This window comes from Nycticebus coucang, chromosome 13 (genome assembly GCF_027406575.1).
Source record: "Nycticebus coucang isolate mNycCou1 chromosome 13, mNycCou1.pri, whole genome shotgun sequence".
In the NCBI taxonomy this organism is placed as follows: Eukaryota; Metazoa; Chordata; class Mammalia; order Primates; family Lorisidae; genus Nycticebus; species Nycticebus coucang.
Window position 1 is genome coordinate 21,128,813 of NC_069792.1, and position 24,835 is coordinate 21,153,647.

Below are 24,835 nucleotides of genomic sequence, written 5' to 3' on the forward strand. Positions count from 1 at the left end.
TGAAGAGGCACAGGCTGGCTGACTGGATACATAAACTCAGACCAGATATCTGCAGTATACAAGAATCTCACCTTACATTAAAGGATAAAAATAGACTCAGGGTGAAGGGATGGACTTGTATAATACAGGTGAAAGGAAACCAGAAAAAAGCAGGGGTTGCAATTTTAGTAGCAGATATAATGGGCTTTAAACCAACAAAGATAAATAAAGATAAGGAAGGTCACCACATATTTGTCAAGGGAAACACCCAACATGAAGAGATTTCGATAATTAACATTTATGCTCCCTACCAGAATGCTCCTCAGTTCATAAAGCAGACCCTAATGGATATGAACAACTTGATATCTTCCTGCACTATAATAGTTGGGTATTTTGGTGCCCCATGATTGCATTAATGTACACAGCTATGACTTAGCAAAAAAATAAAAATAGTTGGAGATTTTTTTTTTTTTTTTTTTTTTTTGTAGAGACAGAGTCTCACTTTATGGCCCTCGGTAGAGTGCCGTGGCCTCACACAGCTCACAGCAACCTCCAACTCTTGGGCTTAAGCGATTCTCTTGCCTCAGCCTCCCGAGCAGCTGGGACTACAGGCGCCCGCCACAACGCCCGGCTATTTTCTGGTTGTTTTGCATTTTGGCCGGGGCCGGGTTTGAACCCGCCACCCTCGGTATATGGGGCCGGCGCCTTACCGACTGAGCCACAGGCGCCGCCCAATAGTTGGAGATTTTTACACCCCTTTGACAGTTTTGGATAGATCCTCCAAGAAGAAACTAAGCAAAGAAATGTTAGACTTAAACCTGACCCTAGAACGAATAGACTTTACAGACCTCTATAGAACATTTCACCCTAATAAAACTGAATATACATTCTTCTCATCAGCCCAAGGGTCATCCTCCAAAATGGATCATATCCTAGGACACAAGTCTATCCTCAGCAAATTTAAAAGTATGGAAATTATTACTTGTATCTTCTCGAGCCACCATGGAATAAAAGTTGAACTCAACAGCAATGGGAATCTTCATACTCAAACAAAGTCAAGGGAGCTAAATAATCTTAGGCTGACTGATAGTTGGGTTAAAGATGAGAGTAAGAAGGAAATCACCACATTTTTGGAACTAAATGATAACAAAGACACAAATTATCAAAACCTGTGGGATACGGCAAAGGCAGTCCTAAGAGGGAAATTTATAGCATTGGAAACCTTCATCAAGAAAACAGAAAGAGAGGAAGCCAACAACCTAATGGATCATCTCAAGCAATTGGAAAAGGAAGAACATTCCAACCCCAAACCCAGCAGAAGAAAAGAAATAACCAAAATTAGGGCAGAATTAAATGAAATTGAAAACAGAAGAATCATTCAGAAGATCAATGAAACAAAAAGTTGGTTTTTTGAAAAGATTAATAAAATTGATAAACCTTTGGCCAGTCTAATCAGAAATAGAAAAGTAAAACCTCTAATACTGTCTATCATAAATGATAAAGGAAAAATAACAATAGACACTTCAGACATTGAAAAAATCCTAATGACTACTACAAAAATCTCTATTCCCAGAAATACGAAAATCTGAAGGAAATGGACCAATATCTAGAAGCATGCCACCTTCCTAGACTCAACCAGAAAGAATTAGAAATCTTGAATAGACCTATATCAACAACTGAAATAGCATCAAGAATACGAAATCTCCCTAAAAAGAAAAGTCCAGGGCCAGGTGTGGTGGCTCATGCCTGTAGTCCCAGCGCTGTAGGAGGCCAAGACCGGTGGATTGCCTGAGCTCAGAGGTTTGAGACCAGTATGAGCATCAGTGAGCCAGAGTAAAACCCCGTCTTTACTAACATCAAAAACAGCCAGATGTTGTGGTGGGTGTCTGTAATCCCAGGTACTGGGGAGGCAATGGGAAAGAGAATTGCCAAAGGAAGGACATTAAAAAAAAAGAAGAAAATAAATAAACAAACAAAAAAAGTATTTCAAATGAAGAAGAATGAACAAGGAAGCTGAAATTAAAAAAAGAAAAATTGGGCAGCACCTGTGGCTCAAAGGAGTAGGGCGCTGGCCCATATGCCAGAGGTGGGGGGTTCAAACCCAGCCTGGGCCAACAACTGTAAAAAAAAAAAAAAAGAAAAGTCTAGGACCAGATGGCTCCAAATCACAATTCTATCAAACCTTTCAAGAGGAACTAGTACCTATATTACACAATGTTTTCCAAAGCATAGAAAAACAAGGAATACTTCCCAACACATTCTGTGAAGCAAATTATCACCCTGATACCCAAACCAGGAAAGGATCCAACAAAGAAAGAAAATTATAGACCAACATCATAAATGAATATTGATGCAAAAATATTCCAAAAGATCTTAGCAAACAGGATTCAACAACACATCAAAAATATTCACCATGATCAAGTTGGTTTTCTTCCAGGGTTAGAGGCTTGGTTCAACATATGCAAATCTATAAATACATCACATCAATAAAATAAAAACAAAGACCATATGATTCTTTCTTTTTTTTTTTTTTTTTTTGTAGAGACAGAGTCTCACTGTACCGCCCTCGGGTAGAGTGCCGTGGCGTCACACAGCTCACAGCAACCTCTAACTTTTGGGCTTACGCGATTCTCTTGCCTCAGCCTCCCGAGCAGCTGGGACCACAGGCGCCTGCCACAACGCCCGGCTATTTTTTTGTTGCAGTTTGGCCGGGGCTGGGTTTGAACCCGCCACCCTCGGCATATGGGGCCGACGCCCTACTCACTGAGCCACAGGCGCCGCCCCATATGATTCTTTCAATTGATACAGAAAAAGCCTTTGATAATATCCAGCATCCTTTCTTGATCAGAACACTTAAGAAAACAGGCATAGAAGGGATATTTCTTTTCTTTTTTTTTGTAGAGACAGGGTCTCACTTTATGGCCCTCGGTAGAGTGCCATGGCCTCACACAGCTCACAGCAACCTCCAACTCCTTTGCTTAAGTGATTCTCTTGCCTCAGCCTCCCGAGTAGCTGGGACTACAGGCGCCCGCCACAACGCCCGGCTATTTTTTTGGTTGCAGTTAGGCCGGGGCCGGGTTTGAACCTGCCACCCTCGGTATATGGGGCTGGCATGTTACCGACTGAGCCACAGGCACCGCCTCGAAGGGATATTTCTTAAACTGATAGAGGCCATCTACAGCAAACCCACAGCCAATATCATACTGAATGGTATAAAATTGAAAACATTTCCACTGAGATCAGGAACAAGGCAAGAATGCCCATTGTCTCCACTGCTATTCAACACAGTAATGGAAGTCTTAAGACATCGCAATCAGGCAAGAGAAGGCGATCAAGGGTATCCAAATAGGGTCAGGAGAGATCAAATTCTTATTTTTTGCTGATGACATGATCCTATACCTGGAAAATCTCAGGGACTCAACTTCAAAACTCTTACAAGTGATCAAGGAATACAGCAGCATCTCAGGATACAAAATCAATACTTACAAGTTAGCAGCTTTTATATACGCCAACAATAGTGAAGCTGAAAAAACAATCAAGGACTCTATTCCTTTTACAATAGTGCAAAGAAGATAAAATACCTGGGAATTTACCTAACAAAGGATGTGAAAGATCTCTATAAGGAGAACTACGAAACTCTGAGAAAAGAAATAGCTGAAGATGTTAACAAATGGAAAAACATACCATGATCATGGCTGGATAGAATCAACATTGTTAAAACGTCCATACTACCCAAAGCAATCTACAGATTTAATGCAATCCCTATTAAAGCACCATTGTCATACTTCTTGAAAAATAGTACTTCATTTTATATGGAATCAGAAAAAAACCTCGAAAGCAAATACATTACTCAGAAATAAGAACAAATCAGGAGGTATCACGTTATCAGACTTCAGGCTATACTATAAATCTATAGTGATCAAAACAGCATGGTATTGGCACAAAAACAGAGCAGTAGATTTGTGGAACAAAATAGAGAACCAAGAGATGAACCCAGCTACTTACTGTCATTTGATCTTTGGTAAGCCTATCAAAAATATTCAGTGGGGGAAAGACTCCCTATTTAACAAATGGTGCTGGGTGAACTGGCTGGTGTCCTGAAGAAGACTGAAACTGGACCCACACCTTTCACCATTAACAACAACTGATTCTCACTGGATAAAAGATGTAAACTTAAGACATGAAACTATAAAAAATACTAGAAGAGAGTGTGGGGAAAACACATGAAGAAATTGGCCTGGGAGATGAGGAGGACCCTCCCGGCAGTTGAAGCAACACCAAAAATACATTACTGGGATCTGATCAAACTAAAAAGCTTTTGCACAGCCAAGAGCACAGTAAGTAAAGCAGACAACCTTCACAATGGGATAAGATTTTTGCAGGTTATGCTTCTGACAAAGGTCTGATAACTAGACTCTACAGAGAACTCAAACTAATCAATAAGAAAAGAATAAATAACCCCATTTGTATGTGGGCAAGAGACTTGAACAGAAACTTCTCTGATGAAGACAGGCGCATGGCCTACAAACACATGAAAAAATGCTCATCATCCTTAATCATCAGAGAAATGCAAATCAAAACCATTTTGAGATATCATCTAACTCCAGTATGATTAGCCCACATCACAAAATCCCAAAACTACAGATGTTGGCGTGGATGTGGAGAGAAGGAAACGCTTCTACACTTCTGGTGGGAATGCAAGCTAATACGACCTTTTTGGAAAGAAGTTTGGAGAACACTCAGGGAACGAAAAGTAGACCTACCGTTCGATCCTGCAATTCCTCTACTAGGTATATACCCAGATGATTAATAATTATTTTACAACAAAGACATTTGTACCAGAATATTTAGTGCAGCCCAATTCGTAACAGCCAAGACATGGAAACAGCCCAAGTGCCCATCGACCCATGAATGGATTAACAAATTGTGGTATATGCACACCATGAATACTATGCAGCCGTAAAAAAGACGGAGACTTCACATCTTTTATGTTTACCTGGATGGAGCTGGAACATACTCTTCTTAGTAAATTATCTCAAGAATGGGAAAAAAAGGGTGGCGCCTGTGGGTCAAAGGAGTAGGGCGCCGGCCCCATATGCCAGAGGTGGTGGGTTCAAACCCAGCCCCAGCCAAAAATTGCACAAAAAAAAAAAAAAGAATGGGAAAAAAGTATCCACTGTATATAATACTACTATGAAATCATTATCTAATCCCCTATACACTAATATGAATGGCAGAACATAGCTATAGTCCAGAAAGCAGAAGGGAAGAGGAGAGAGGGGGAGAGGAGGGGAGATATGGGAGGGAGGGTATTTTGGGGGGACGTCACCTAATGTGCATGATGCAATGGTACATTTCAAAGCTATTAAGAAATGAGGGGCCGCGCCTGTGGCTCAAAGGGGTAGGGCGCTGGCCCCATATGCCAGAGGTGGCAGGTTCAAGCCCGGCTCTGGCCAAAAACTGAAAAAAACAAAACAAAACAAAACAAAGAAATGAGTATAATTGTGATGGATGTGTTACTTAGTTCAATGTAAATATTTCACATTGTATATCTAAGCAGTACCCTGAACCCCATAAATGCATCAATGTACAAAGTTATGATGTAGTAAAAAATAATAAAAAGAACAAAAAATCAGCAATCTATCAAAGAGTGCTTTTTATTAAGTGTTAATTTAAAAATTTTTAACGCATATTTGTATTTCAAAAACAAGATTGACATTGTTTTCAACAGTGATTTTCAACCAGTGTACCATGGCACACTGTTGTGCCATAAAAAATTTTGAAGATCATCAATTAAATTATTTTTGAAAGAAGTCCAAAGCACAGGGCGGTGCTTGTTGCTGAAGGAGTAGGGTGCCGGCCCCATATATAGGGGGTGGCGGGTTCAAGCCTGGCCCTGGCCAAAAAACTGCAAAAAAAAAAAAAAAGTTCAAAGCACAGAAAGCATAATTCTTTTATTTTTACTTTGTTTTGATCAATGTAATTTAAGTGTGCTGTGGAAGTTTAAATAATGGGTTCAAGTGTGCTATGAGATTAAAAAAGGTTGAAAGACACTGTTTCAATACCTGATTTTTGACATTTACACTTACTGTATTTTTTTCTATGTACCATGTAAAACTTATTAAATATATTTGTATTTATTTTTTATATATATTTCATATATATATTTTTTCTGTTCATCTGTTATTGCTAGTTTTCTTTTCATTCATTCATTTTTTTTTTTTTTGAGACAGAGCATCAAGCTGTTGCCCTGGGTAGGGTACTGTGGCATCACAGCTCACAGCAACCTCCAACTTCTGGGCTCAAGCGATTCTTCGGCTTCTGCCTCCCAAGTAGCTGGGACTACAGGTGCCTGCCACAACACCTGGCTATTTTTTTTGGTTGCAACTGTCATTTTTGTTTGGCAGGCCCAGGCTGGATTTGAACCCGCCAGCTCAGGTGTATGTGGCTAACTCCTTAGCCACTTGAACCATAGGCGCTGAGTCCCGGCTATTTTTTTGTTGCAGTTGTTCATTGTTGTTTACCAGGCCCAGGCTGGGTTTTGAACCTGTCAGTCTCAGTGTATGTGGCCGGCGCCATAACCACTGTGCTACGGATGCTGAGCCACTAGTTTTATTTTCTTAACCAACCAGGGACCCTAAGAGGGTTAAGGAGCACTTTCCTTCCCTATACTCAGTAGGATCTTCCTTCACCTTCTCTCTTGTCTGAACTTGGTAAGTCAGTTTAGGGAAAATGCCCCACTCTTGGTATGGGACCCCATCAATATAATACCTTTTTATTTTTTTTATTTTTTTGAGACAGAGACTCACTCAGTTGCCTTGCGGTTGAGTGTGTCATAGCTTACAGCAGCCTGAAACTCTTGGGATTAAGAGATCCTCTTGCTTCAGCCTTCTGAGTAGCTAGGACTATAGGAACCCACCACAACACCCAGCTAGTTTTTCTACTTTTAGTAGAGACAGGGTCTGGCTTTGCTCAGGTTTGCTTTGAACTCCTGAGGTCAGGTGATTCAACTTGCGTCAGCCTCCCAGAGTGTGATCACTTTCCTATTGAGTTAGTTTAATCAGAAATCCCTACCACTGTGTTTCCTCTTAGTAATTGCCCATCTAATGACTTTGGTCCTACTCCTTGGTTATAAATCCCCACTTGTCCTTGCTGGAGTTGTGGAGCCTAATTTCTCCTCCCTGTTATATAGAGACCTTATTGCAGCAGTCTCTATACCAATGGTTCTCAACCTGTGGGTTGCGACCCACAGGAACTGTATTTAAAGGGTTGAGGCATTAGGAAGGTTGAGAACCACTACTCTATATACTTATTGCCGTGGTCCTCCTTGAATAAAGTTTATCTTACAGTCTTTAATAAGTGTCATGAATAATTTTCTCCTTAATGGGACCTAGCACCACAAACTCCCACCAAGGCACATTATTGTGAAATGTTAGACCATAGTGGACAAGAGGGAAAAAAGAACAAAAGCCAGATGACAGAGAAAGTTCAGAAATCAGAAGGGCTTCAGATTTCTCAGTTACAATATTAAAACCACACAACTGAAAAGGAAAAGACTTGTACACAAAACTGAAAAGGAAGACTTTCAACTTAGAATCTATTCCCAAAAAACCTTAAATCAAGTTGGATTAAAAAGTTACTATTAGATATATAAGGTCTCAAAAGATCATGCTTTCTTAGAAAGCTACTGGAGATAGGTTCCCCTCCAAAAGAGAGGGTACCAAGAAAGTTATAGGGTACAGGAAAGAGGAGATCCAACACTAGATAAAGGCAAAAAGCCCCATCTGAAAGTGCAGGGAATCAGATGACAGCAGTACCACACCTGGAGGAACACAAGTCCAGCCTGGAGTAAGTCAGAAATGAGCTCAGGCTCCGCCCTGTGGCTCAAGCAGCTAAGGCGCTAGCCACATACACCTGAGCTGGTGGGTTCAAAGCCAGCCTGGGCCCGCTAAACAACAATGACAGCTGCAACCAAAAAATAGCCAGGCGTTGTGGCAGGTGCCTGTAGTCCCAGCTACTTGGGAGGTGGAGGCAGGAGAATTGCTTGAGCCCAGGAGTTGGAGGTTGCTGTGAGCTGTGATGCCACAGGGAGGTTGCTGTGATCTGTGATGCCACAGCACTCTACCCGGGGCAACAACTTGAGGCTCTGTCTCAAAAAAAAAAAAGGAAAAAAAAAAAAGAAATGAGCTCAGAGGGATGATTCCTTCAGAAGATGAAATTAGGGCGGTGCCTGTGGCTCAGTGAGTAGGGCGCTGGCCCCATATGCTGAAGGTGGCGGGTTAAAACCCAGCCCCGGCCAAACTGCAACAAAAACAAAAAAATAGCTGGGCTTTGTGGCAGGCGCCTGTAGTCCCAGCTGCTCGGGAGGCTGAGGCAAGAGAATCGCGGAAGCCCAAGAGCTGGAGGTTGCTGTGAGCCGTGTGACGCAAGGGCAGTAAAGGGAGACTCTGTCTCTACAAAAAAAAAAAAAAAGGAAGATGAAATTAAGGGAATCCCTGATACATTTAAACATACTGAGAGAAGACTTACATACTCAAGAGTTGAACTAGTTAAAAACACATAGACAACTATCCAAAGAACAAAGCAAAACAATTATTAACTGCAGGAAAGCAGGAAAAGTAAGCATGGTTCACTACACAGTGCAGCTGTAAACAGTGTCCATAGTTGTAACATACACACTGAATACTACTGATCCAACCAAAGTTATGACATTGAGAGGCTGTAAGATAGGAATAGTACCCATAAATAAGTAGAAGAGGAAAATCCAATCCTAATTTTTTCATGGGGGGAAATTAATACCTAAAATTGAAAAATCAAGATGTTGTAAAGAATCAAATAGTTCTCCAAGATCTGTTGTTACTGCCCTACCCTGTTTAATTCTTTTCTCCCTAGAGGCAACCACTTTCACCTCTTTAGCTAATTATTTATATCAGTTGCTTGTAGCTTCTGCACAACAAACCTATACCATCAAAAGTTATAGCGTATGTCTCTCTTCCTTGAGACTTCGATGAGCCTAGCCAGTGACATCTAAATATATTTTCAAGTTTGAATGTTAGATTCTAGAAGCTATAACAATAAGCAAACCTCGGGCGGCGCCTGTGGCTCAGTGAGTAGGGCGCCGGCCCCATATGCCGAGGGTGGCGGGTTCAAACCCGGCCCCGGCCAAACTGCAACAACAACAACAAAAAAAAAATAGCCGGGCGTTGTGGCGGGCGCCTGTAGTCCCAGCTACTTGGGAGGCTGAGGCAAGAGAATCGCGTAAGCCCAAGAGTTAGAGGTTGCTGTGAGCTGTGTGACGCCACGGGGCACTCTACCAAGGGCGGTACAGTGAGACTCTGTCTCTAAAAAAAAAAAAAAAAAAAAAGAACAATAAGCAAACCTCTTCTTCAACAAAATGATTTTATAGTAGCAATTTAGAATATAAAATTTGTTTAGGCTAATCGTATTTAAAAAATAATCTATAAAAAGAAGTACACAGGGCGGCACCTGTGGCTCAAGGAGTAGGGTGCCGGTCCCATATGCTGGAGGTGGTGAGTTCAAACCCAGCCCTGGCCAAAAACCAAAAAAAAAAAAAAAAAAAAAAAGAAGTACACAGAAATAAAGTTACCTGTGTTGAGCTTAACTCATAGGACTACATTACTAATAAGCAACAGTGAAGTTCTACTAAAAAGATGTGTGATTGTTATTAGAAAGTAAAGGTTCAGTATTTTCTTTCTTTTTATTAAATCATAGCTGTGTACATTAATGCGATCATGGGGCACCATACACTGGTTTTATAGACCGTTTAAGGTTCAGTATTTTCACAGGATAACTCTACCAACATTTAAAGGTCAGATAATTTCATTATTAAGCTATCTTGTATAAGGAAAACTTATGAAGCCCAAAACTAAAAGGTTGCACAAGAAGAAAACTATTACCCAATCTCACTACTACTGTTAAAAAAATATTAACAAACAGAATCCAAAATCACACACAAAAAAACATGTGGCCAAATAACATTTATTAAAAAAATTTGAGAGTGTTCCATTAAAAGATCCCCGAAAATAATAATAATCTCATTTCCCTAAACATTAAAAAGACATTTGGCAAAATTTAACTTTTTTTTTTTGTAGAGACAGAATTTCACTTTATTGCCCTCGGTAGAGTGCCGTGGCGTCACACAGCTCACAGCAACTTCCAACTCCTGGGCTTAGGCGATTCTCCTGCCTCAGCCTCCCGAGTAGCTGGGACTACAGGCGCCCACCACAACGCCCGGCTATTTTTTTGTTGCAGTTTGACCAGAGCTGGGTTTGAACCCGCCACCCTCCGTATATGGGGCCGGTGCCCTGCTCACTGAGCCACAGGCGCCGCCTGGCAAAATTTAACTTTTAAGTAACAATACTTAAGAAAATGAAAATGACTATAACTTGGAAGAATTTCTCCTTTGCCCCAAAATGAAAATCAATATTAAATATTAAAACTGTAAAGTCTTTAAAAAAATCCACTAAGAACATAAAAGATGTAAGGTATAAGGATGTGATATTAGTACAATAGGAACAATTATTTTTGAAAGGCCAATGCCTGACATTAAGAACTATTATGCTTTTATGCTTTCCAAGGGTATGTAAGTATTATAAACAATTATAACATTATGGTTGTTCCAATGGCAAGGTATCAAAGAACTGTTAGAAGCCACCTTTTAATAGATCAGACCTACTGTAATTGTTAATACTTTAGTATTCAATGTTAGATGAAAATAACTCAAAAAGGTGTATTTCCAGCCATTCCTAAAAATATGTATCTGTGTGTGTGTATCGTACCTTATGGACAAGCCTATGAAAATACAGAATATATAAACAAACAAAAACCAATCTTTTTTTTTTTTTGAGACAAGAGTTTCAAGCTATTGCCTTGGGTAGAGTGCTGTAGCATCACCACTCACAGCAAACTCAAACTCTTGGGCTTCAGTGATTCTCTTGCCTCAGCCTCCCAAGTAGCTGGGACTACAGGCACCCAGCACAATGCCTGGCTATCTTTGTTTTTTTTTTTTTTTTTTTGGTTGTAGCTGGCCTGGGCTGGATTTGAACCTGACGGCTCCGGTGTATGTGGTTGGTGCCCTAGCCACTGAGCTATAGGCACCAAGCCCCAATCTTTTTTTTTTTATCTACAAAAACTTATTTGGAGAACCACTCTTTTTCAGACTCTTCAAATTGTCATATCTTTCAATGTGTTTGTAATGCATTCTTTATTATCTATGCTATCCTGTACCACACCAGAACTTAGTGATGGTTTTCTGCAGTATTTGCTAGGGTGAAGGCAGTAAGATTGCTTAAATTAGGCCATCAGACATTCCAATGCTCAAGTCACCTGGGTGGCTAATGCTTTAATTTGTATAAAACTGTGTTAAAATTTACTTCCCATAGGCAGGAGGAGAAAAGGAAATGATATAAGAGGTGCTTTGGTAAAGATGAGAGGAACTACAGCTTAGACTTTTTTTTTTTTGGCCAGGGCTGGGTTTGAACCCGCTACCTCTGGCATATGGGATCAGTGCCCTACTCCTTGAGCCACAGGCGCTGCCCCAGCTTAGACTTTCAAAAAAAGAATTTGATCCTGGATGTATGCCATCAGGTAGAAAATTTTTCTAGTTTTGTCATTTCTGTGTTAAAGAGTAGACTTTACAAGAATGGCTCCCTTATAAAATTCAGGACAGTGAATAAAAAGTGTCCGATTGACTTTTCTTTAAGAAATTAAACTGAGTTCATTAGAAAATTCCTAAGGCAGGGGTGGTGCTTGTGGCTCAAAGAGTAGGGCACCAGCCCCATATACCGGAGGTGGTGGGTTCAAACCTGGCCCTGGCCAAAAACTGCAACAACAACAAAAAAAAGAAAATTCCTAAGGCTATATCCAGGATCAAATTCTTTTTTTTTTTTGAGACAGAGCCTCAAGCTGTTGCCTTGGGTAGAGTGCTATGGCATCACAGCTCACAGCAACCACCAACTCCTGGGCTCAACTGATTCTCCTGCTTCCGCCTTCCAAGTAGCTGGGACTACGGATGCCTGCCACAATGCCTGGCTATTTTTTGGTTGCAGCTGTAATTGTTGTTTTGCGGGCCTGAGCTGGATTCAAATTTGCCAGCTCAGGTGCATGTGGTTGGTGCCTTAGCTGCGTGAGCCACAGGCGCCGAGCCAGAATCAAATTCTTATAGGAAAACCATTCTAGTGTTCTACTTTTTACTTACAAGGATTCTTAGTGGGTATTAGTTCTGTCCCTATTGTATTTTGTTTTTTCCTAAGCTGCCAAGTAGGCAACCTTCTATTTATGGACCGTTTGTTCAATAAGTCTTCTTGTTAATGTTTAAAACAACTGGATTTCACTCATATCTTATAAAAATGGAAATTGGAAACCATGGTCATCAGAAAATTAAATGTTTTATTCAGATTTTATCATAACTAGAATTTATATTCTGAGAAATATTATTAGTATATTATTAGTAGTCATTAAAAAAAAGTGTCTGCTTTTTTGATTGTTACCTAACCCCCCCACCCCGATTCTTAACATAGATTTTCACATTTAACTTATCTTAATCAGAATGCAGTAAAATAAAAACTAACATACAATTTGAATAATATCAAGATCTTTGACAGTGCTCAACTGAAGGGGAGGCAGAGACAGGAAGCAAAGATGGGGGTTTGGGGCAATGATACTATTTGGTTTCTTTATCTGAGTGTTTACATGGCTTGTTCAGTTTGTAAAAATTCACGGTGTTGTATACTTTTCTGCTTATATATTTTACTTTAGTAAGGAGTTTTAAAAAATGTGGTTCTGTTCCACCTGTTAACTTCTATGGACTGAATATCCTTAATCAGCAAAATTAGGTATAGGTCTAATATCCATGATTTTACAACTGTGATAAACCTGTGCTGTTGGGTCCCAAACCTTTGAGACAGAAGACTCAATGAACCACTTACCACCTCCACCCCTTTCATTAATTTGGTATGCCATGGAGGAAGTTCAGTATTGTCAAGAATACTTTTTGAATGGCTAGGGCGCCAGCCACATACACTGGAGCTGGTGGGTTTGAATCCAGTCCGGACTTGCCAAACAACAACGACAACTGCAACCAAAAAAATGGCTGGGTGTTGTGGCGGGCATCTGTGGTTCCAGTTACTGGGGAGGCTGAGGCAAGAGAATTGCTTAAGCTGAAGAGTTTGGGGTTGCTGTGAGCTGTGACGCCACATCACTCTACCCAGGGCGACAGCTTGAGACTCTGTCTCAAAAATAAAAAACAAAAAAACCCCAAAGTCATGAACACAAATAATGTGCCCTGGAAAATTTGCATATGACCAAATATTTCCACAAGAAGAGTTCTGGACCAGAAAAGTAGTCTGGGGCCTGACTGTGGCATGGTAAGGAGACTTAACATTCTATTGTATGCAGTGAGCCATTAAAGATTTTAAGTGACAGCTTTGAAAGATTTCCAGTGACACAGTCTAAGATGGGAAGACTGGAAAAGGGAGAGCTAGAAACAGGAAGATTCAGCAGGAAGCTGTAGTAGACATAAAAATAGGAACAAAAATAATTTTTTTTTTTTTTTTTGGAGATGAGCTCTTACTTTGTTGTCCAGGTTAGAATGCAGTGGGGTTATCACAGCTCACAGCAACCCCAAATTTCTGGGCTCAAGAGATCTTTCCGCCTCAGTCTCCCGAGTAGCTGAGACTACAGGTCTGTAACACCATGCTTGGCTAATTTTTCTATTTTCTGTAGAGAAAGAGTCTTGCTATATTGCTCAGGATGGTCTTGAACTGCTGACCTCAAGTGATCCTCTTGCCTCAGGATCCCAACACGCTGGGATTACAGGCATGAGCCACAGTGCCGAGCCCTCCTAAGTATTTTTGATGTAAAACCTAACCTGAGTAGCTGTGGTAGTCAGGAGGAGGGGTAAAGAGCAGTTAAAGGGAATCCCAAACCTTTTGTCTTAGAAGTCTTATGTACTGAGAAAAGTAGATGTTCTAAGATCAGAGAATAAGTACAGATTATGGGGGAAGAGAGGAGAATCATAATTAGCAGTCTGAAAATTTTTCTATTTGCTCAGGTTGGTCTCTAACACCTGAGTTTCACAATTCTCCCGCTTCAGCCTCCTAGACAATTTTAAAAGTGTATACAGAGTGAACTCTTTCTTTTCCTGTTTCTTAGGCAATCCATTTTTTCCCGTTAGGGTAACCAATGTTACCAGATTTCTTTTGCATACTACTTTTGCATACTTCTTATGCATATTTGCCTAAGTATAGGCAAATATGCATAAATTGCTTTCCCCTCCTTTTTACAACATATGTAAATAGTTGCCTTCCTTGGCTAAGGGACATTTGCTTACCTTAGTGTGGCTCCCTCAGTCTTAATTATATCTCCGTCTTTCAGATAAACATATTGTTGCTCTCCATTTCCTATAATTTCTTCTCTGTAAGGATTCCGTGGTAGTTTTTTAATACAATAGGTAGCATCTGATCACAAAAAGTAAAATAATAGTAAGTCAAAATTTAAAGGGCTAATTTAACCTTTTAAGAGATCTTCATTACAGATAACAGTCGTGAAATAACTGCATAAAATACTAACATTAAGGGGCGGCGCCTGTGGCTCAAGGAGTAGGGCACCGGTCCCATATGCCGGAGGTGGCGGGTTAAAAACCAAAAAAAAAAATACTAACATTAAGAAACAATAGAAAATGGGATGAATTATAGCAGCTTATATCTGGGATGTAACTATTTTGTATAAAAGAGCTCTTTATTCTCTCATGCCCTTCTAGATTGACATAAAAGTCTTCATGTTTTTCCAGTATGTTTAACTCCTGGTTTATACAAAAATTTGTTTTTTATTTATTTTTATTTTTTTATATTTATTTATTTTTATTAAACCATAGCTGTGTACATTAGTATGATCGTGGGGCACCATACACTTGGTTCATAGATGGTTTGACACATTTTCATCACATTAGTTAACACAGCTTTTGTAGCATTTTCTTAGTTATTTTGCTAAGACCTTTACATTCCACATTTACTAGGATTCACATATACCCTTGTAAGATGCACTGCAGGTGTAATCCCATTAATCCCCCTCCTTCCCCCTCCCTCTCCTCCACCATGGAATATTATGCAGCCTTAAAGAAAGATGGAGACTTTACCTCTTTCATGTTTATGTGGATGGAGCTGGAACATATTCTTCTTAGTAAAGTGTCTCAAGAATGGAAGAAAAAGTACCCAATGTACTCACCCTTATTATGAAACTAATGTAGGACCTTCACATGAAAGCTATAACCCAGTTATACAAAAATTTGGAAGTAGTACCTCATGACTTCAGCTAGCTTTGACATTGCAACAGGCATGGAAGAGGCAATAATACAGAATCTGACCTCTAGGCGCCTAACTACAGGAAAGAAGTCATTGCAGCAATTAATAACAAAATGATGAGGTTCTTGCTAGGAGTGCTGAAAGGAAGCCCCAAGCCTGGGGCTACGATACTAAACCTTTAGAATAAGTTTAACCCATACTACCCTTTGCTGACACACAAAAAGTCAATTAATTAACCAATTCACAGTTGAGTGCCAATTATCTAATCAGTATGCTATGTACAGTGAATACAAGCTCCAGAACCTCAAAGTACTTAAAAACTGCCATAGTTGGGGAAATAAAATTTACAATCAGAAGACAAAGAACTATACACCCAGTATATTTTAGTGACTTCTAAATGAACATTTCAGAATAAAAGCAGCAGGAGTTCAGAGAAAGGAGAAATAGGAAAGGATTCATAAATGTGATAGAACTTGATGTGTGGTAGAGAAGGACTTGTAGGTAAGGGCAAAGGCATTAGTAAAGGCGTGAATGTGAGAAAAAGCATGGCATGTGCAATAATTTAATGCCACCAACTTGTCCAGTACAAAATACTGGCTGGAAAGAGTAGAGATAAAGTAGGATAGGCAAGAAAAGCTCGATCAAGGAGGGCCTTAAATTGCCTTTTGCAGAATAGAGGAATTTAAACTTTATCATATGTGACAAGATAGTGAAATAGCGTTAATAGGTTGCTCAGCATGGTAGCTGTGGGTAGGGAGAGTAATGGAGGGAGACCAGGAGGGGATGACTGTATTATCCCAGTGAAACATAATGAACATTAGGGTCTGGGCAGTAGCACTGGAAATACCAAGGGAGAAAAAGACATTTCAAAGACAAGTTGGCAAGCCACAGATCTCTGGCTAGCATGGAGGATAAAACAGATAGAAACACTAAAATTGAAACAAAACCAACAACAGCAAACAGCACCTCCCCTCTCCAACCCCAAACTCTATTATTTTGCACTCTAGGGGCCAATTATATGCTTTTCTGGGAACTGATATTATATAACAAGATTGAGCTAGTGAGGTTTTTTGTTTGTTTTTGTTTTTAATCTGCATAATTTTACCTTTCAGTAAGGAAGTAGAGGTATCATGTTTCTAGTTATGAGACCTTTGGTAGATAATCTTTCAAAAAATTCACAATTAACTTAAAATTATAAAATAAACGTTATACTATGATTTGGAATCAGTTTCCAAAATTACATGCAGATATAAATGAAAATACATATCTTACACACAGTAGTCACTGACAGGCAAGATAGCGAATGGATGTTAAAAGCAATCACATAATAATTATTTTTCATAACAGCTTTTTTGAGATATAACCCACATACTATACTATCACCACTACCTAATTTTCAAAGTTCCCCAAAGAAACTCCGTACCTGGCTTCTGGCAATCACTTGTTCCTTCTAGCCTCTGGCAATGCCTTATCTACCTTTTGTCTCTATCTTAAAATTATTTTAATAGGAGTAAACGCTCAGTCATTTCTTAAGGTCTAAATTATGGATTAAAACATCATCGGTAATGCTAATCATTTAAACATTGGTAATGCTAATCATTTAAACATGTGATAATGTTTATATTTAATAATTTCTAATAAAAATATATTCTAATTGCATAGAGGCAAACCTTTGACTCTGAGGACTCAGATGGGAAATACGGGGCAAAGACCCAATATCAGTTGCAAAATAATTTTTAGTTATCAGATAATATATTTTATAAGATTTACTTAAAAATAAAGCAAAACACTGAATTGGGAATACATAGTTCTTGTTATCCAGTAAAATTCTGGCTCCCTGTAAACCACTAGGAGTTCTAAAATTATACCCTGTTTGTGTTCTAAAATTTTGTAAACAGGTTGCTTTGAAGTTATTGTATCTTCCCATAGAAATCTTATAAATGGCATTTATATTTTTGGTGTGGCTTATAAAAATACAGGTTGTTAGTGATTCTTTATGCTTCTATTATGTGAGATTCGAGAACAGCAAAAGTAGTGTACAGTAAAAGAAAGCAGATCAGCAGTTGCTGGAGGTAGTGGTGGGGGATCACTGTAAAGTGGCACAAGGAAACCTCTTTTTGGGGTGGAGGAAGTGTTCCATATCTTGACTGGAGCAGTCATGTAGGTGTTTACATTTGTTAAAACTTATGAAACTATATACTTACAATGGGCATGTTATATATGTACATTAAAGCTCAATAAAGTTGATTTATGAAAAAAAAGAGGCAGGCTGCAAACATTCTAGTTTTTCAAGTTGATCCCCATGTTAAAAAAGAGTTGACTAAGGTAACAAAGCTAATTAAGTAACCTCTAGAATAGTTTTTTAATTCACAAAATTTAACAAGTAGATAGATAAGAGAAGAATAGTCAGAATGAGAGATTATGAGTTCCTGTGGCAAACAGTTCCCTTGGATTAGAAGACAGGAAGTGAGAGGGAAAGAAAATTAGCTTGGACAATTTTTTATAACTTGCAGCCTGATGATATCAAGTATGGTAGCTGATACAATCTTGGTGTCCCAATTGTAGCAAAGTCTGAAAAAGCCTATTATCTAAAAATAACACTCGAACCCATATGCACATCTGTGTACGAATGAACATCCTTCATCTCCTTGCTGTGTTTTGAACATGGCAAGCATACTTCCATCTCAATCTCTCATTCCTTCTAGCCTCTGGCAATCACTTATCTACCTTCTATCTCCATCTTTAAATTATTTTAACAAGCGTAAACTCTCAGTCATTTAAGGTCTAAATAATAGATTAAAACATCATTGGTGATGCTAATTATTATGTTATTATATAACAATGTATATTATGGTATATATATATCTGGTATGCCGCCTTAGATAAAATAGTCTTAGCTCTTTCCCACTTTACTCTCTTCTTTCTCTTCTTGTAGTTTTATTTTCTTCACTGCATTCATCATCATCTGACATATTAATTATTTGCCATTTATTTTCTCTGCTGGGATAAAGCTAGATGAGAGCAGAGTCTGTTTTGGTCACTACTAACCCCTTGTGGCAAGAACAGTGCCTAATGTATAGAAGTCACTTGAATGTTAGTTAAATGAATGAATCTAGGTATATGATGGTGGGATGAGAGAATAAGTAGAGAGATGGTTAAAGGTCAACACTGAGTAAGTTTCAGGGACAAAGAATTATCAATTCAATGAATGACATTTCACCTGAATTTCAGTCTGTCTTAGTAATTGCCTTTACTAATTGCCTTAGTAAAGTTCTGAGAGGCCTGAGAGCATCCGTTCAGAATATGGACAGTAACAGCTTCTCTACTTCACAGCATTCACAGAAGTATTTAGTGCAGTGCCTAGCACAGAGTAAATGCTTAATAGATGTTAGTCATTACTGATAACTCTGAAGCAGTAGTTGTCATACAGAGAAAATTAAAACTGACCTTCCTCACTGAGAAAAAGGAAAAAAGAGGAGAAGATGTGAAACAGAAAATAAGACTTTTCCTTTCCTTCTTTGTTAAAACTGGGGATAGTATTCAACAGTAGTATAAATTTCTAAAAGTACCATTTAAATATTATATACTTAATTTATGTTAGGTTTATGGTTACTTAGCTCTGTAACTTATTCTCTGAACACAGTTTTTCCTAACAAGCTCAATGAATGCTTTTGGTTTACCAGTATTGATGCTTTTACAAATATCTTCTATGCCCCCAGTATGATCCCGGTGCCAATGAGTCACTATGATTTCCTGGATTGCTGTGTTAAATTCAGCTAGAGCCTGTTTTAAACAGCTGATATATTCTGAAATTGCTGGCTCTCCAGTGTCAATGAGGATTCTCCTGAAAATTAAACGGAAGAAAATTATACAATTGGAACATACAGTTAATAGGTGTATTAGCATATTTCTCACAGATAATTTATGCTAAAGAAACTGCATAAATTGTTTCGCTTTCAACACATTAGTAAACCAGCTATATGTCACTTCAACTTAACTGTAGTAATCTCACCATAAGAAAGTTCTTTGAAAAATATTATAGCTAAATTAAGCCTCAACAAGGAATAAAAGCAGTAATTTGAACACTTACATAGCAGTTAAAATAAATATGGTGCCATTCCAAAGACATTACATATTTTAACAATTCTATTTCTCATAATAACTGCTTAAGGTAGAAATTTCATTATTATATTTAGGAGTTAAGTAAGTAACTTGCCAAGGTTACTCTGAAAAGAAATGGCAGAACCAGCTTCTAAACTCAGATATTCTGGTGCTAAAATGTGTGCTCTTATCTACTCTGCCTTTGAGATCTCCTATCTCAATGTATCTCAAATGGCTCACAGACATGAAAGATTTGATTTACAGGAATCTCTAAAGAAACCCAGTCTTCTGCAGTAGATAAGTAGATAGATAACTTACCACTGAAGTTTACCTTGGCACTCTTTCGTATGAAAATGAAGGCAGTAGGGAAGCATGGGGAGAAATTCCCAAGCTATTTCCTTTCTTTACTTAGACAATCTGATTAGTTATGCATATATACTTTTTTTTTTGCAGTTTTTTGCCAGGGCTAGGTTTGAAACCACCACCTCTGCGATATGGGGCCGGCCCCCTACTCCCATAGGTGCCGCCCTGATTAGTTATGCATTTTTTTGTTGGTGATGCTGAACCTTCCTTATACTTCGTTTACCCTTCCTCACTTTTTATGGGATGGCATTTCTCTATGCAGTTTTCTTCAACTAAAGATATCAGAGCGATATTTTCTTCAAGAACCAATACACAAACGTCCAGCCTAATTCATGCTGTTTCACAGAAACACCTCGCTAGTTCAGTCTTGATAAACCATCTGAGTCATTCATTCAGTTTATGGATTACCTACTATGTGCCATGTCTTTATTTCTTGTAATAAGGAAGACAAAAAACCCTGCTAACATTCCAGTAAAGGGTGGTAAGGAGGAGCTGTATTAGGAATGAAAACAATAAAGGTTTAATATAACAGGTAGCATTTTACAGAGCATTAAAATTGGGTATAGAAGATAGGAAATAACTGGATGTCTATTTTATATTGGATGGTTTGCTTCCCTAACCCTACTCCCTGAGCCCCACAGTCAATAAAAAAAAGTTGGCCTCTCAAATGGGAGGAGGGCAGTGGCCTTAAAGGTCATTGGGCTCTCTAACTACATCCAAAGTTCCACATGGCAGATTTATTTGAGAAGTACGGCTTTGAACTGTGTTCCAGAATGGGACACTAGATGGTTATACTGGTCCAAGGGGGCAGTATAAGGTCCTGTTGGCAGTGGAAATGTAAGGAAGAAATGGCTTAAAGAACATTTAGAAAGAGAAATCAACAGGATTTTTTAAAAATAATTGGATTTGGAAGAGAAGGGAAATAATGATCCTGAGGTTTCTACGTAGGATGATTGGTATGCCATTATACAAGAGAACACTGAAGGGTGCAAATCTGAGATGAGTTTGACTTGGGTCACAGTGAATTTTGATGGCATTCCTAGCCATCTTCCCTTGCTTTTCCTCCATAGCAATTATTACTATGTAACATATTATATACATGTTTATTTACTTACTGCTTATCTCTACATTCTCCACTACCCTACAAATTTGAGCCATATAAGGGTAGGAATCTTGTCTACTGACTTAGTTCAAGGAATTTACAGATTTCTGTATCTGTAACACATTGTGCCATGCTTGGCCCCGTGCATACTTAGCAACACTAAAAATATGCAAAACTATAATACAAGGATATTGCCAATAATATTCCTTCTCTAGCCTACTGTCTTAAATTTTAGCTGCCTCCATGCATTTGGGGCTATTTACCCCAATTTCTTGCTGGCCATTAATCAGTGTCACTCAAACTAGTTTTAGGGTCTTTTAGACCTTGAGAAGAATCCTTCCATGTCTCAGATCAAGACCTCTAAAATTTTTTCCAACCACTAAATTACCTTCCTCTCCTCCTGAGAAACTGTTTTGCAGTATTTCATCATTTAATGTTGAACTGAAATCTTCATATTTTTATTTTTTATTTATTTATTTTTTTTTGTAGAGACAGAGTTTCACTTTATGGCCCTCGGTAGAGTGCCATGGCCTCACACAGCTCACAGCAACCTCCAACTCCTGGGCTTAAGCGATTCTCTTGCCTCAGCCTCCCGAGTAGCTGGGACTACAGGCGCCTGCCACAACGCCCGGCTATGTTTTGGTTGCAGTTCTGGCCGGGGTCGGGTTTGAACCCGCCACCCTTGGTATATGGGGCTGGCGCCTTACCGACTGAGCCACAGGCACCGCCTGAAATCTTCATATTTTTAAATTAGAGACCAGATCATATCACACTGATCAAAAGTCATGACAAAATTAACAGGGTTAGTGTACAGAATTGATAAAATTTAGTAGCAAAGGAAACATATTTTAGAATGTCTGTGCTGCCTTTTTATTTTATTGTTTTTTGAGACACAACCTCAAGCTGTTGCCCTGGGTGGAGTGCTGTGGCATCACAGGTCACAGCAACCTCCAACTCCTGGGCTCAAGCAATTCTCCTGCTTCCGCCTCCCAAGTAGGTGGAACTACAGGCGCCTGCCACAACATCCGGCTATTTTTTGGTTGCAGCTGTCATTGTTGTTTAGCGGGCCCAGGCTGGATTTCAACCTGCCAGCTCAGGTGTATGTGGCTGGCACCTTAGCCTCTTGAGCCATAGGCACCAAGCCTGTGCTGCCATTTGCAGGTAAAAGTGTGAGTGACCATAGGCCTCTGGCACTAGAGAATGTGGATCCTGGGCTTTCTTTTTAGTCCCCTAATAGTCCTGTCCTGGTCTAACAGAATTAGCAAAGAAAGGATTCTCAAAGGACAATAGGACTCTCACAAGTCCTAAATTAAATACAGCCTACTCAAAAGAGAGGTGTCTAAATGCTATCAAATCTAAAAAATGAGTTTGCATTAAGCATTAAGGAGAAAAAAATCACACCAATAACATCTTATGTTGACCTAGCAATTAAAACCATTCGGAACTTTCATATATATTACCTCTTTTCATCCTCTTAGATCAATGCTAGGGAAGTATTATTACTTTGCCTTACACAAAGGGAAATTAGTCTTCAGAAAGGTTAAGTGATTTGTTCCAGATCATATAACGAGTGAGAGGCAGTGCTGGGACTAGATGTTTAGATATAAGATCCAGTGACTCTTCCATTTAAAATACTGCCTCTCTGGTGGAAGATTGCTTATGTAAGCCCCTAAAATCATTCTACATGTAGCAAAAATAAAACTTCATTTATAAATTAGAAAAAAAGTTATCAGGTTGGCACCCATAGCTCAGTGGTTAGGGCACTGGCCACATATACCAGGGCTGGCGAGTTCAAACCTGGCCCGGGCCTGCTAAACAACAATGACAACTGTAACAACCATAACAAAAATAGCCAGGCATTGTGGCAGGCAACTGTAGTCCCAGCTACCTGGGAGGCTGAGGCAAGAGAATTGCTTAAGCCCAAGAGTTTGAGGTTGCTATGAGCTGTGATGCCACAATACTCTACTAAGGGTGACACAGTGAGACTATCTCAAAAAAAAAAAAAAATAATAATAATCTCAGTTTCTTCTTAACAAATAGTCCTTCTACTGTAATGTCTGTAAATAGCTATTGTAGATTAGACAGTATTATTTCGAGCAAATGCAGTTATGCTAATAAAGGGATCAAGAGAAAAAAGAACATAAACAATAGCTTGAGATGAATCTGTACAGGTCTGACTGAATTATGCACTATAGCAGCAGTCTCCAGCTCTTTAGCATCAGCACTACATTCATGGAAGAAAACTTTTTTTGTACAGACTAGGGGTAGGGGATGGTTTCAGGATGCTTCAAACACATTACTTTCATTGTATACTTTATTTCTATTATTAGTACATATATAATAATTATATTGTAATATATAATGAAATAATTGTAATGTAATAATGAAATAATTACGCCTCATAATGCAGAATCAACGGGAGCCCTTAGCTTGTTTTCCTGCAACTAGATGGTCCCATCACTAGCATCACTGCCTTAGCTCCATCTCAGATCTTCAGGCATTAGATTCTCATAAGGAGTCTACCACCTAGATCCCTTGCATGAGCAATTTATAGCAGGGTTTGTGCTCCTATGAGAATCTCATTGCACTTCTGATTTTGACAGGAAAGGTTGAAATTGAAGCTTTTACAGGTTCTTAAGCAGAGCAGGAACACAGAAATACTCTGTATTTGGCTATCATATGTTGATTCAAATAGTTATTGAATACCTATGTGCAAAGCATTATGGTAAAGTCTAATAGTGTTTTAGGACCTATGGGCTGATCAGATGAGGAAGGAAGATCAGCTAAAACTTTATTATACAGCAGTCCTACCCTGTTTCCCCAAAAATAAGACAGTGTGCTCCAAAAGATGCGCCAGGTCTTATTTTCAGGGGACATCTTATCTTTCCTGTAAGTAGGTCTTATTTTCGGAGAATATCTTATTTTCGGGGAAACACGGTAGAATCATAGTAGTAAAAATTAAGATGTAGGGAGCCCTCATTCATTTAGCAAATATTTACTATACTACTGTGTTGTGTATAAGAGTCTGTGATAGTGAGGATATAGCACTGAATATACCTTCATTGAATTTATATTCTAGTGGGGCACGCAAGTGTGGAAAGACATTAAGCTTGCACAAAAAAATCATTTTATTAATGTTGAGATATAAGCCATGGAAAATATGGAATGCTAAGACAGTGTGTTGTGTTGGCCTAACCTAGTCTAAAAGGTCAAGAAGATATCTACAAGGAAACGATATTTCAACTGAGCACTAAAAGATGAGTGAAGTTAGCTGGGTAAAAAAGGGAGGGATGAGTGGGAGACAGAGAGGAAAGCATGCATGAAAGCTCCCAGGTAGAAAAGATACAACTTATCTGAGGCAACACAAGAAGAGGGGCAAGCAAGGGTGGAATGGGAGAGGTTTGAGAGGACCCTGAGGAAGCAGATGGAGTCCAGAATATGCAAAACCTCCCAATTTTCTGTCAGATCACAACTTGGTAAGAGAAAAAATACTACTCTGGCTATCTGGGGGAAGACTGGATAGAAAAAAAAAAGAAGCAAAAGCAGAGAAGTCAGGAGGCTGTTGCAGAGGCCTATATAATAGTCACATTGTCTTGGACTGGGTGATAGAAGGGACATCAAGAGATCTTCATAACAGCTAGGGATGTGTGGCAGGAAGCTCTGAGTCATACAACTATTGATGTAAAAGTCAGCTACCTGAGTCTGAAGATCCAATATGGATTTTGTCTATACTGGAGCTATACATTTGGGAATTAATAATTATAGGTAAAGCCAAGGCAGCAAGATCACTTAGGTAGAGAATATATTATGAGAAAAAAAGAGATATTAGGACTGCATCTTAAGGAAATCAAATAATTAAAGAACTTATGAAGACGATGACTCTATAAAGGAGAACAAGGAAGAACAGCAGCTAGAGAGGTAAAAGGAAACCTGGAGAATGTGGTATTGGCAAATAAAGGAGGCAGCAGTC

The 24,835-nt window shown here is 39.0% G+C and overlaps 1 protein-coding gene across 1 annotated transcript in view; it reads right to left on the reverse strand.

Moving 5' to 3' along the window:
- The window catches only part of LACTB2 (lactamase beta 2), a 40,918-nt gene that overhangs the window by 13,408 nt on the left and 2,675 nt on the right, over positions 1 to 24,835 (reverse strand). The window contains exons 2-3 of the mRNA XM_053558989.1: positions 18,980 to 19,143; positions 14,330 to 14,456 (exon numbers count right to left, since the gene is read on the reverse strand). Of these exons, the coding sequence (XP_053414964.1) occupies positions 14,330 to 14,456; positions 18,980 to 19,143 (291 nt within the window). The remainder of the gene's footprint in view (positions 1 to 14,329; positions 14,457 to 18,979; positions 19,144 to 24,835) is intronic.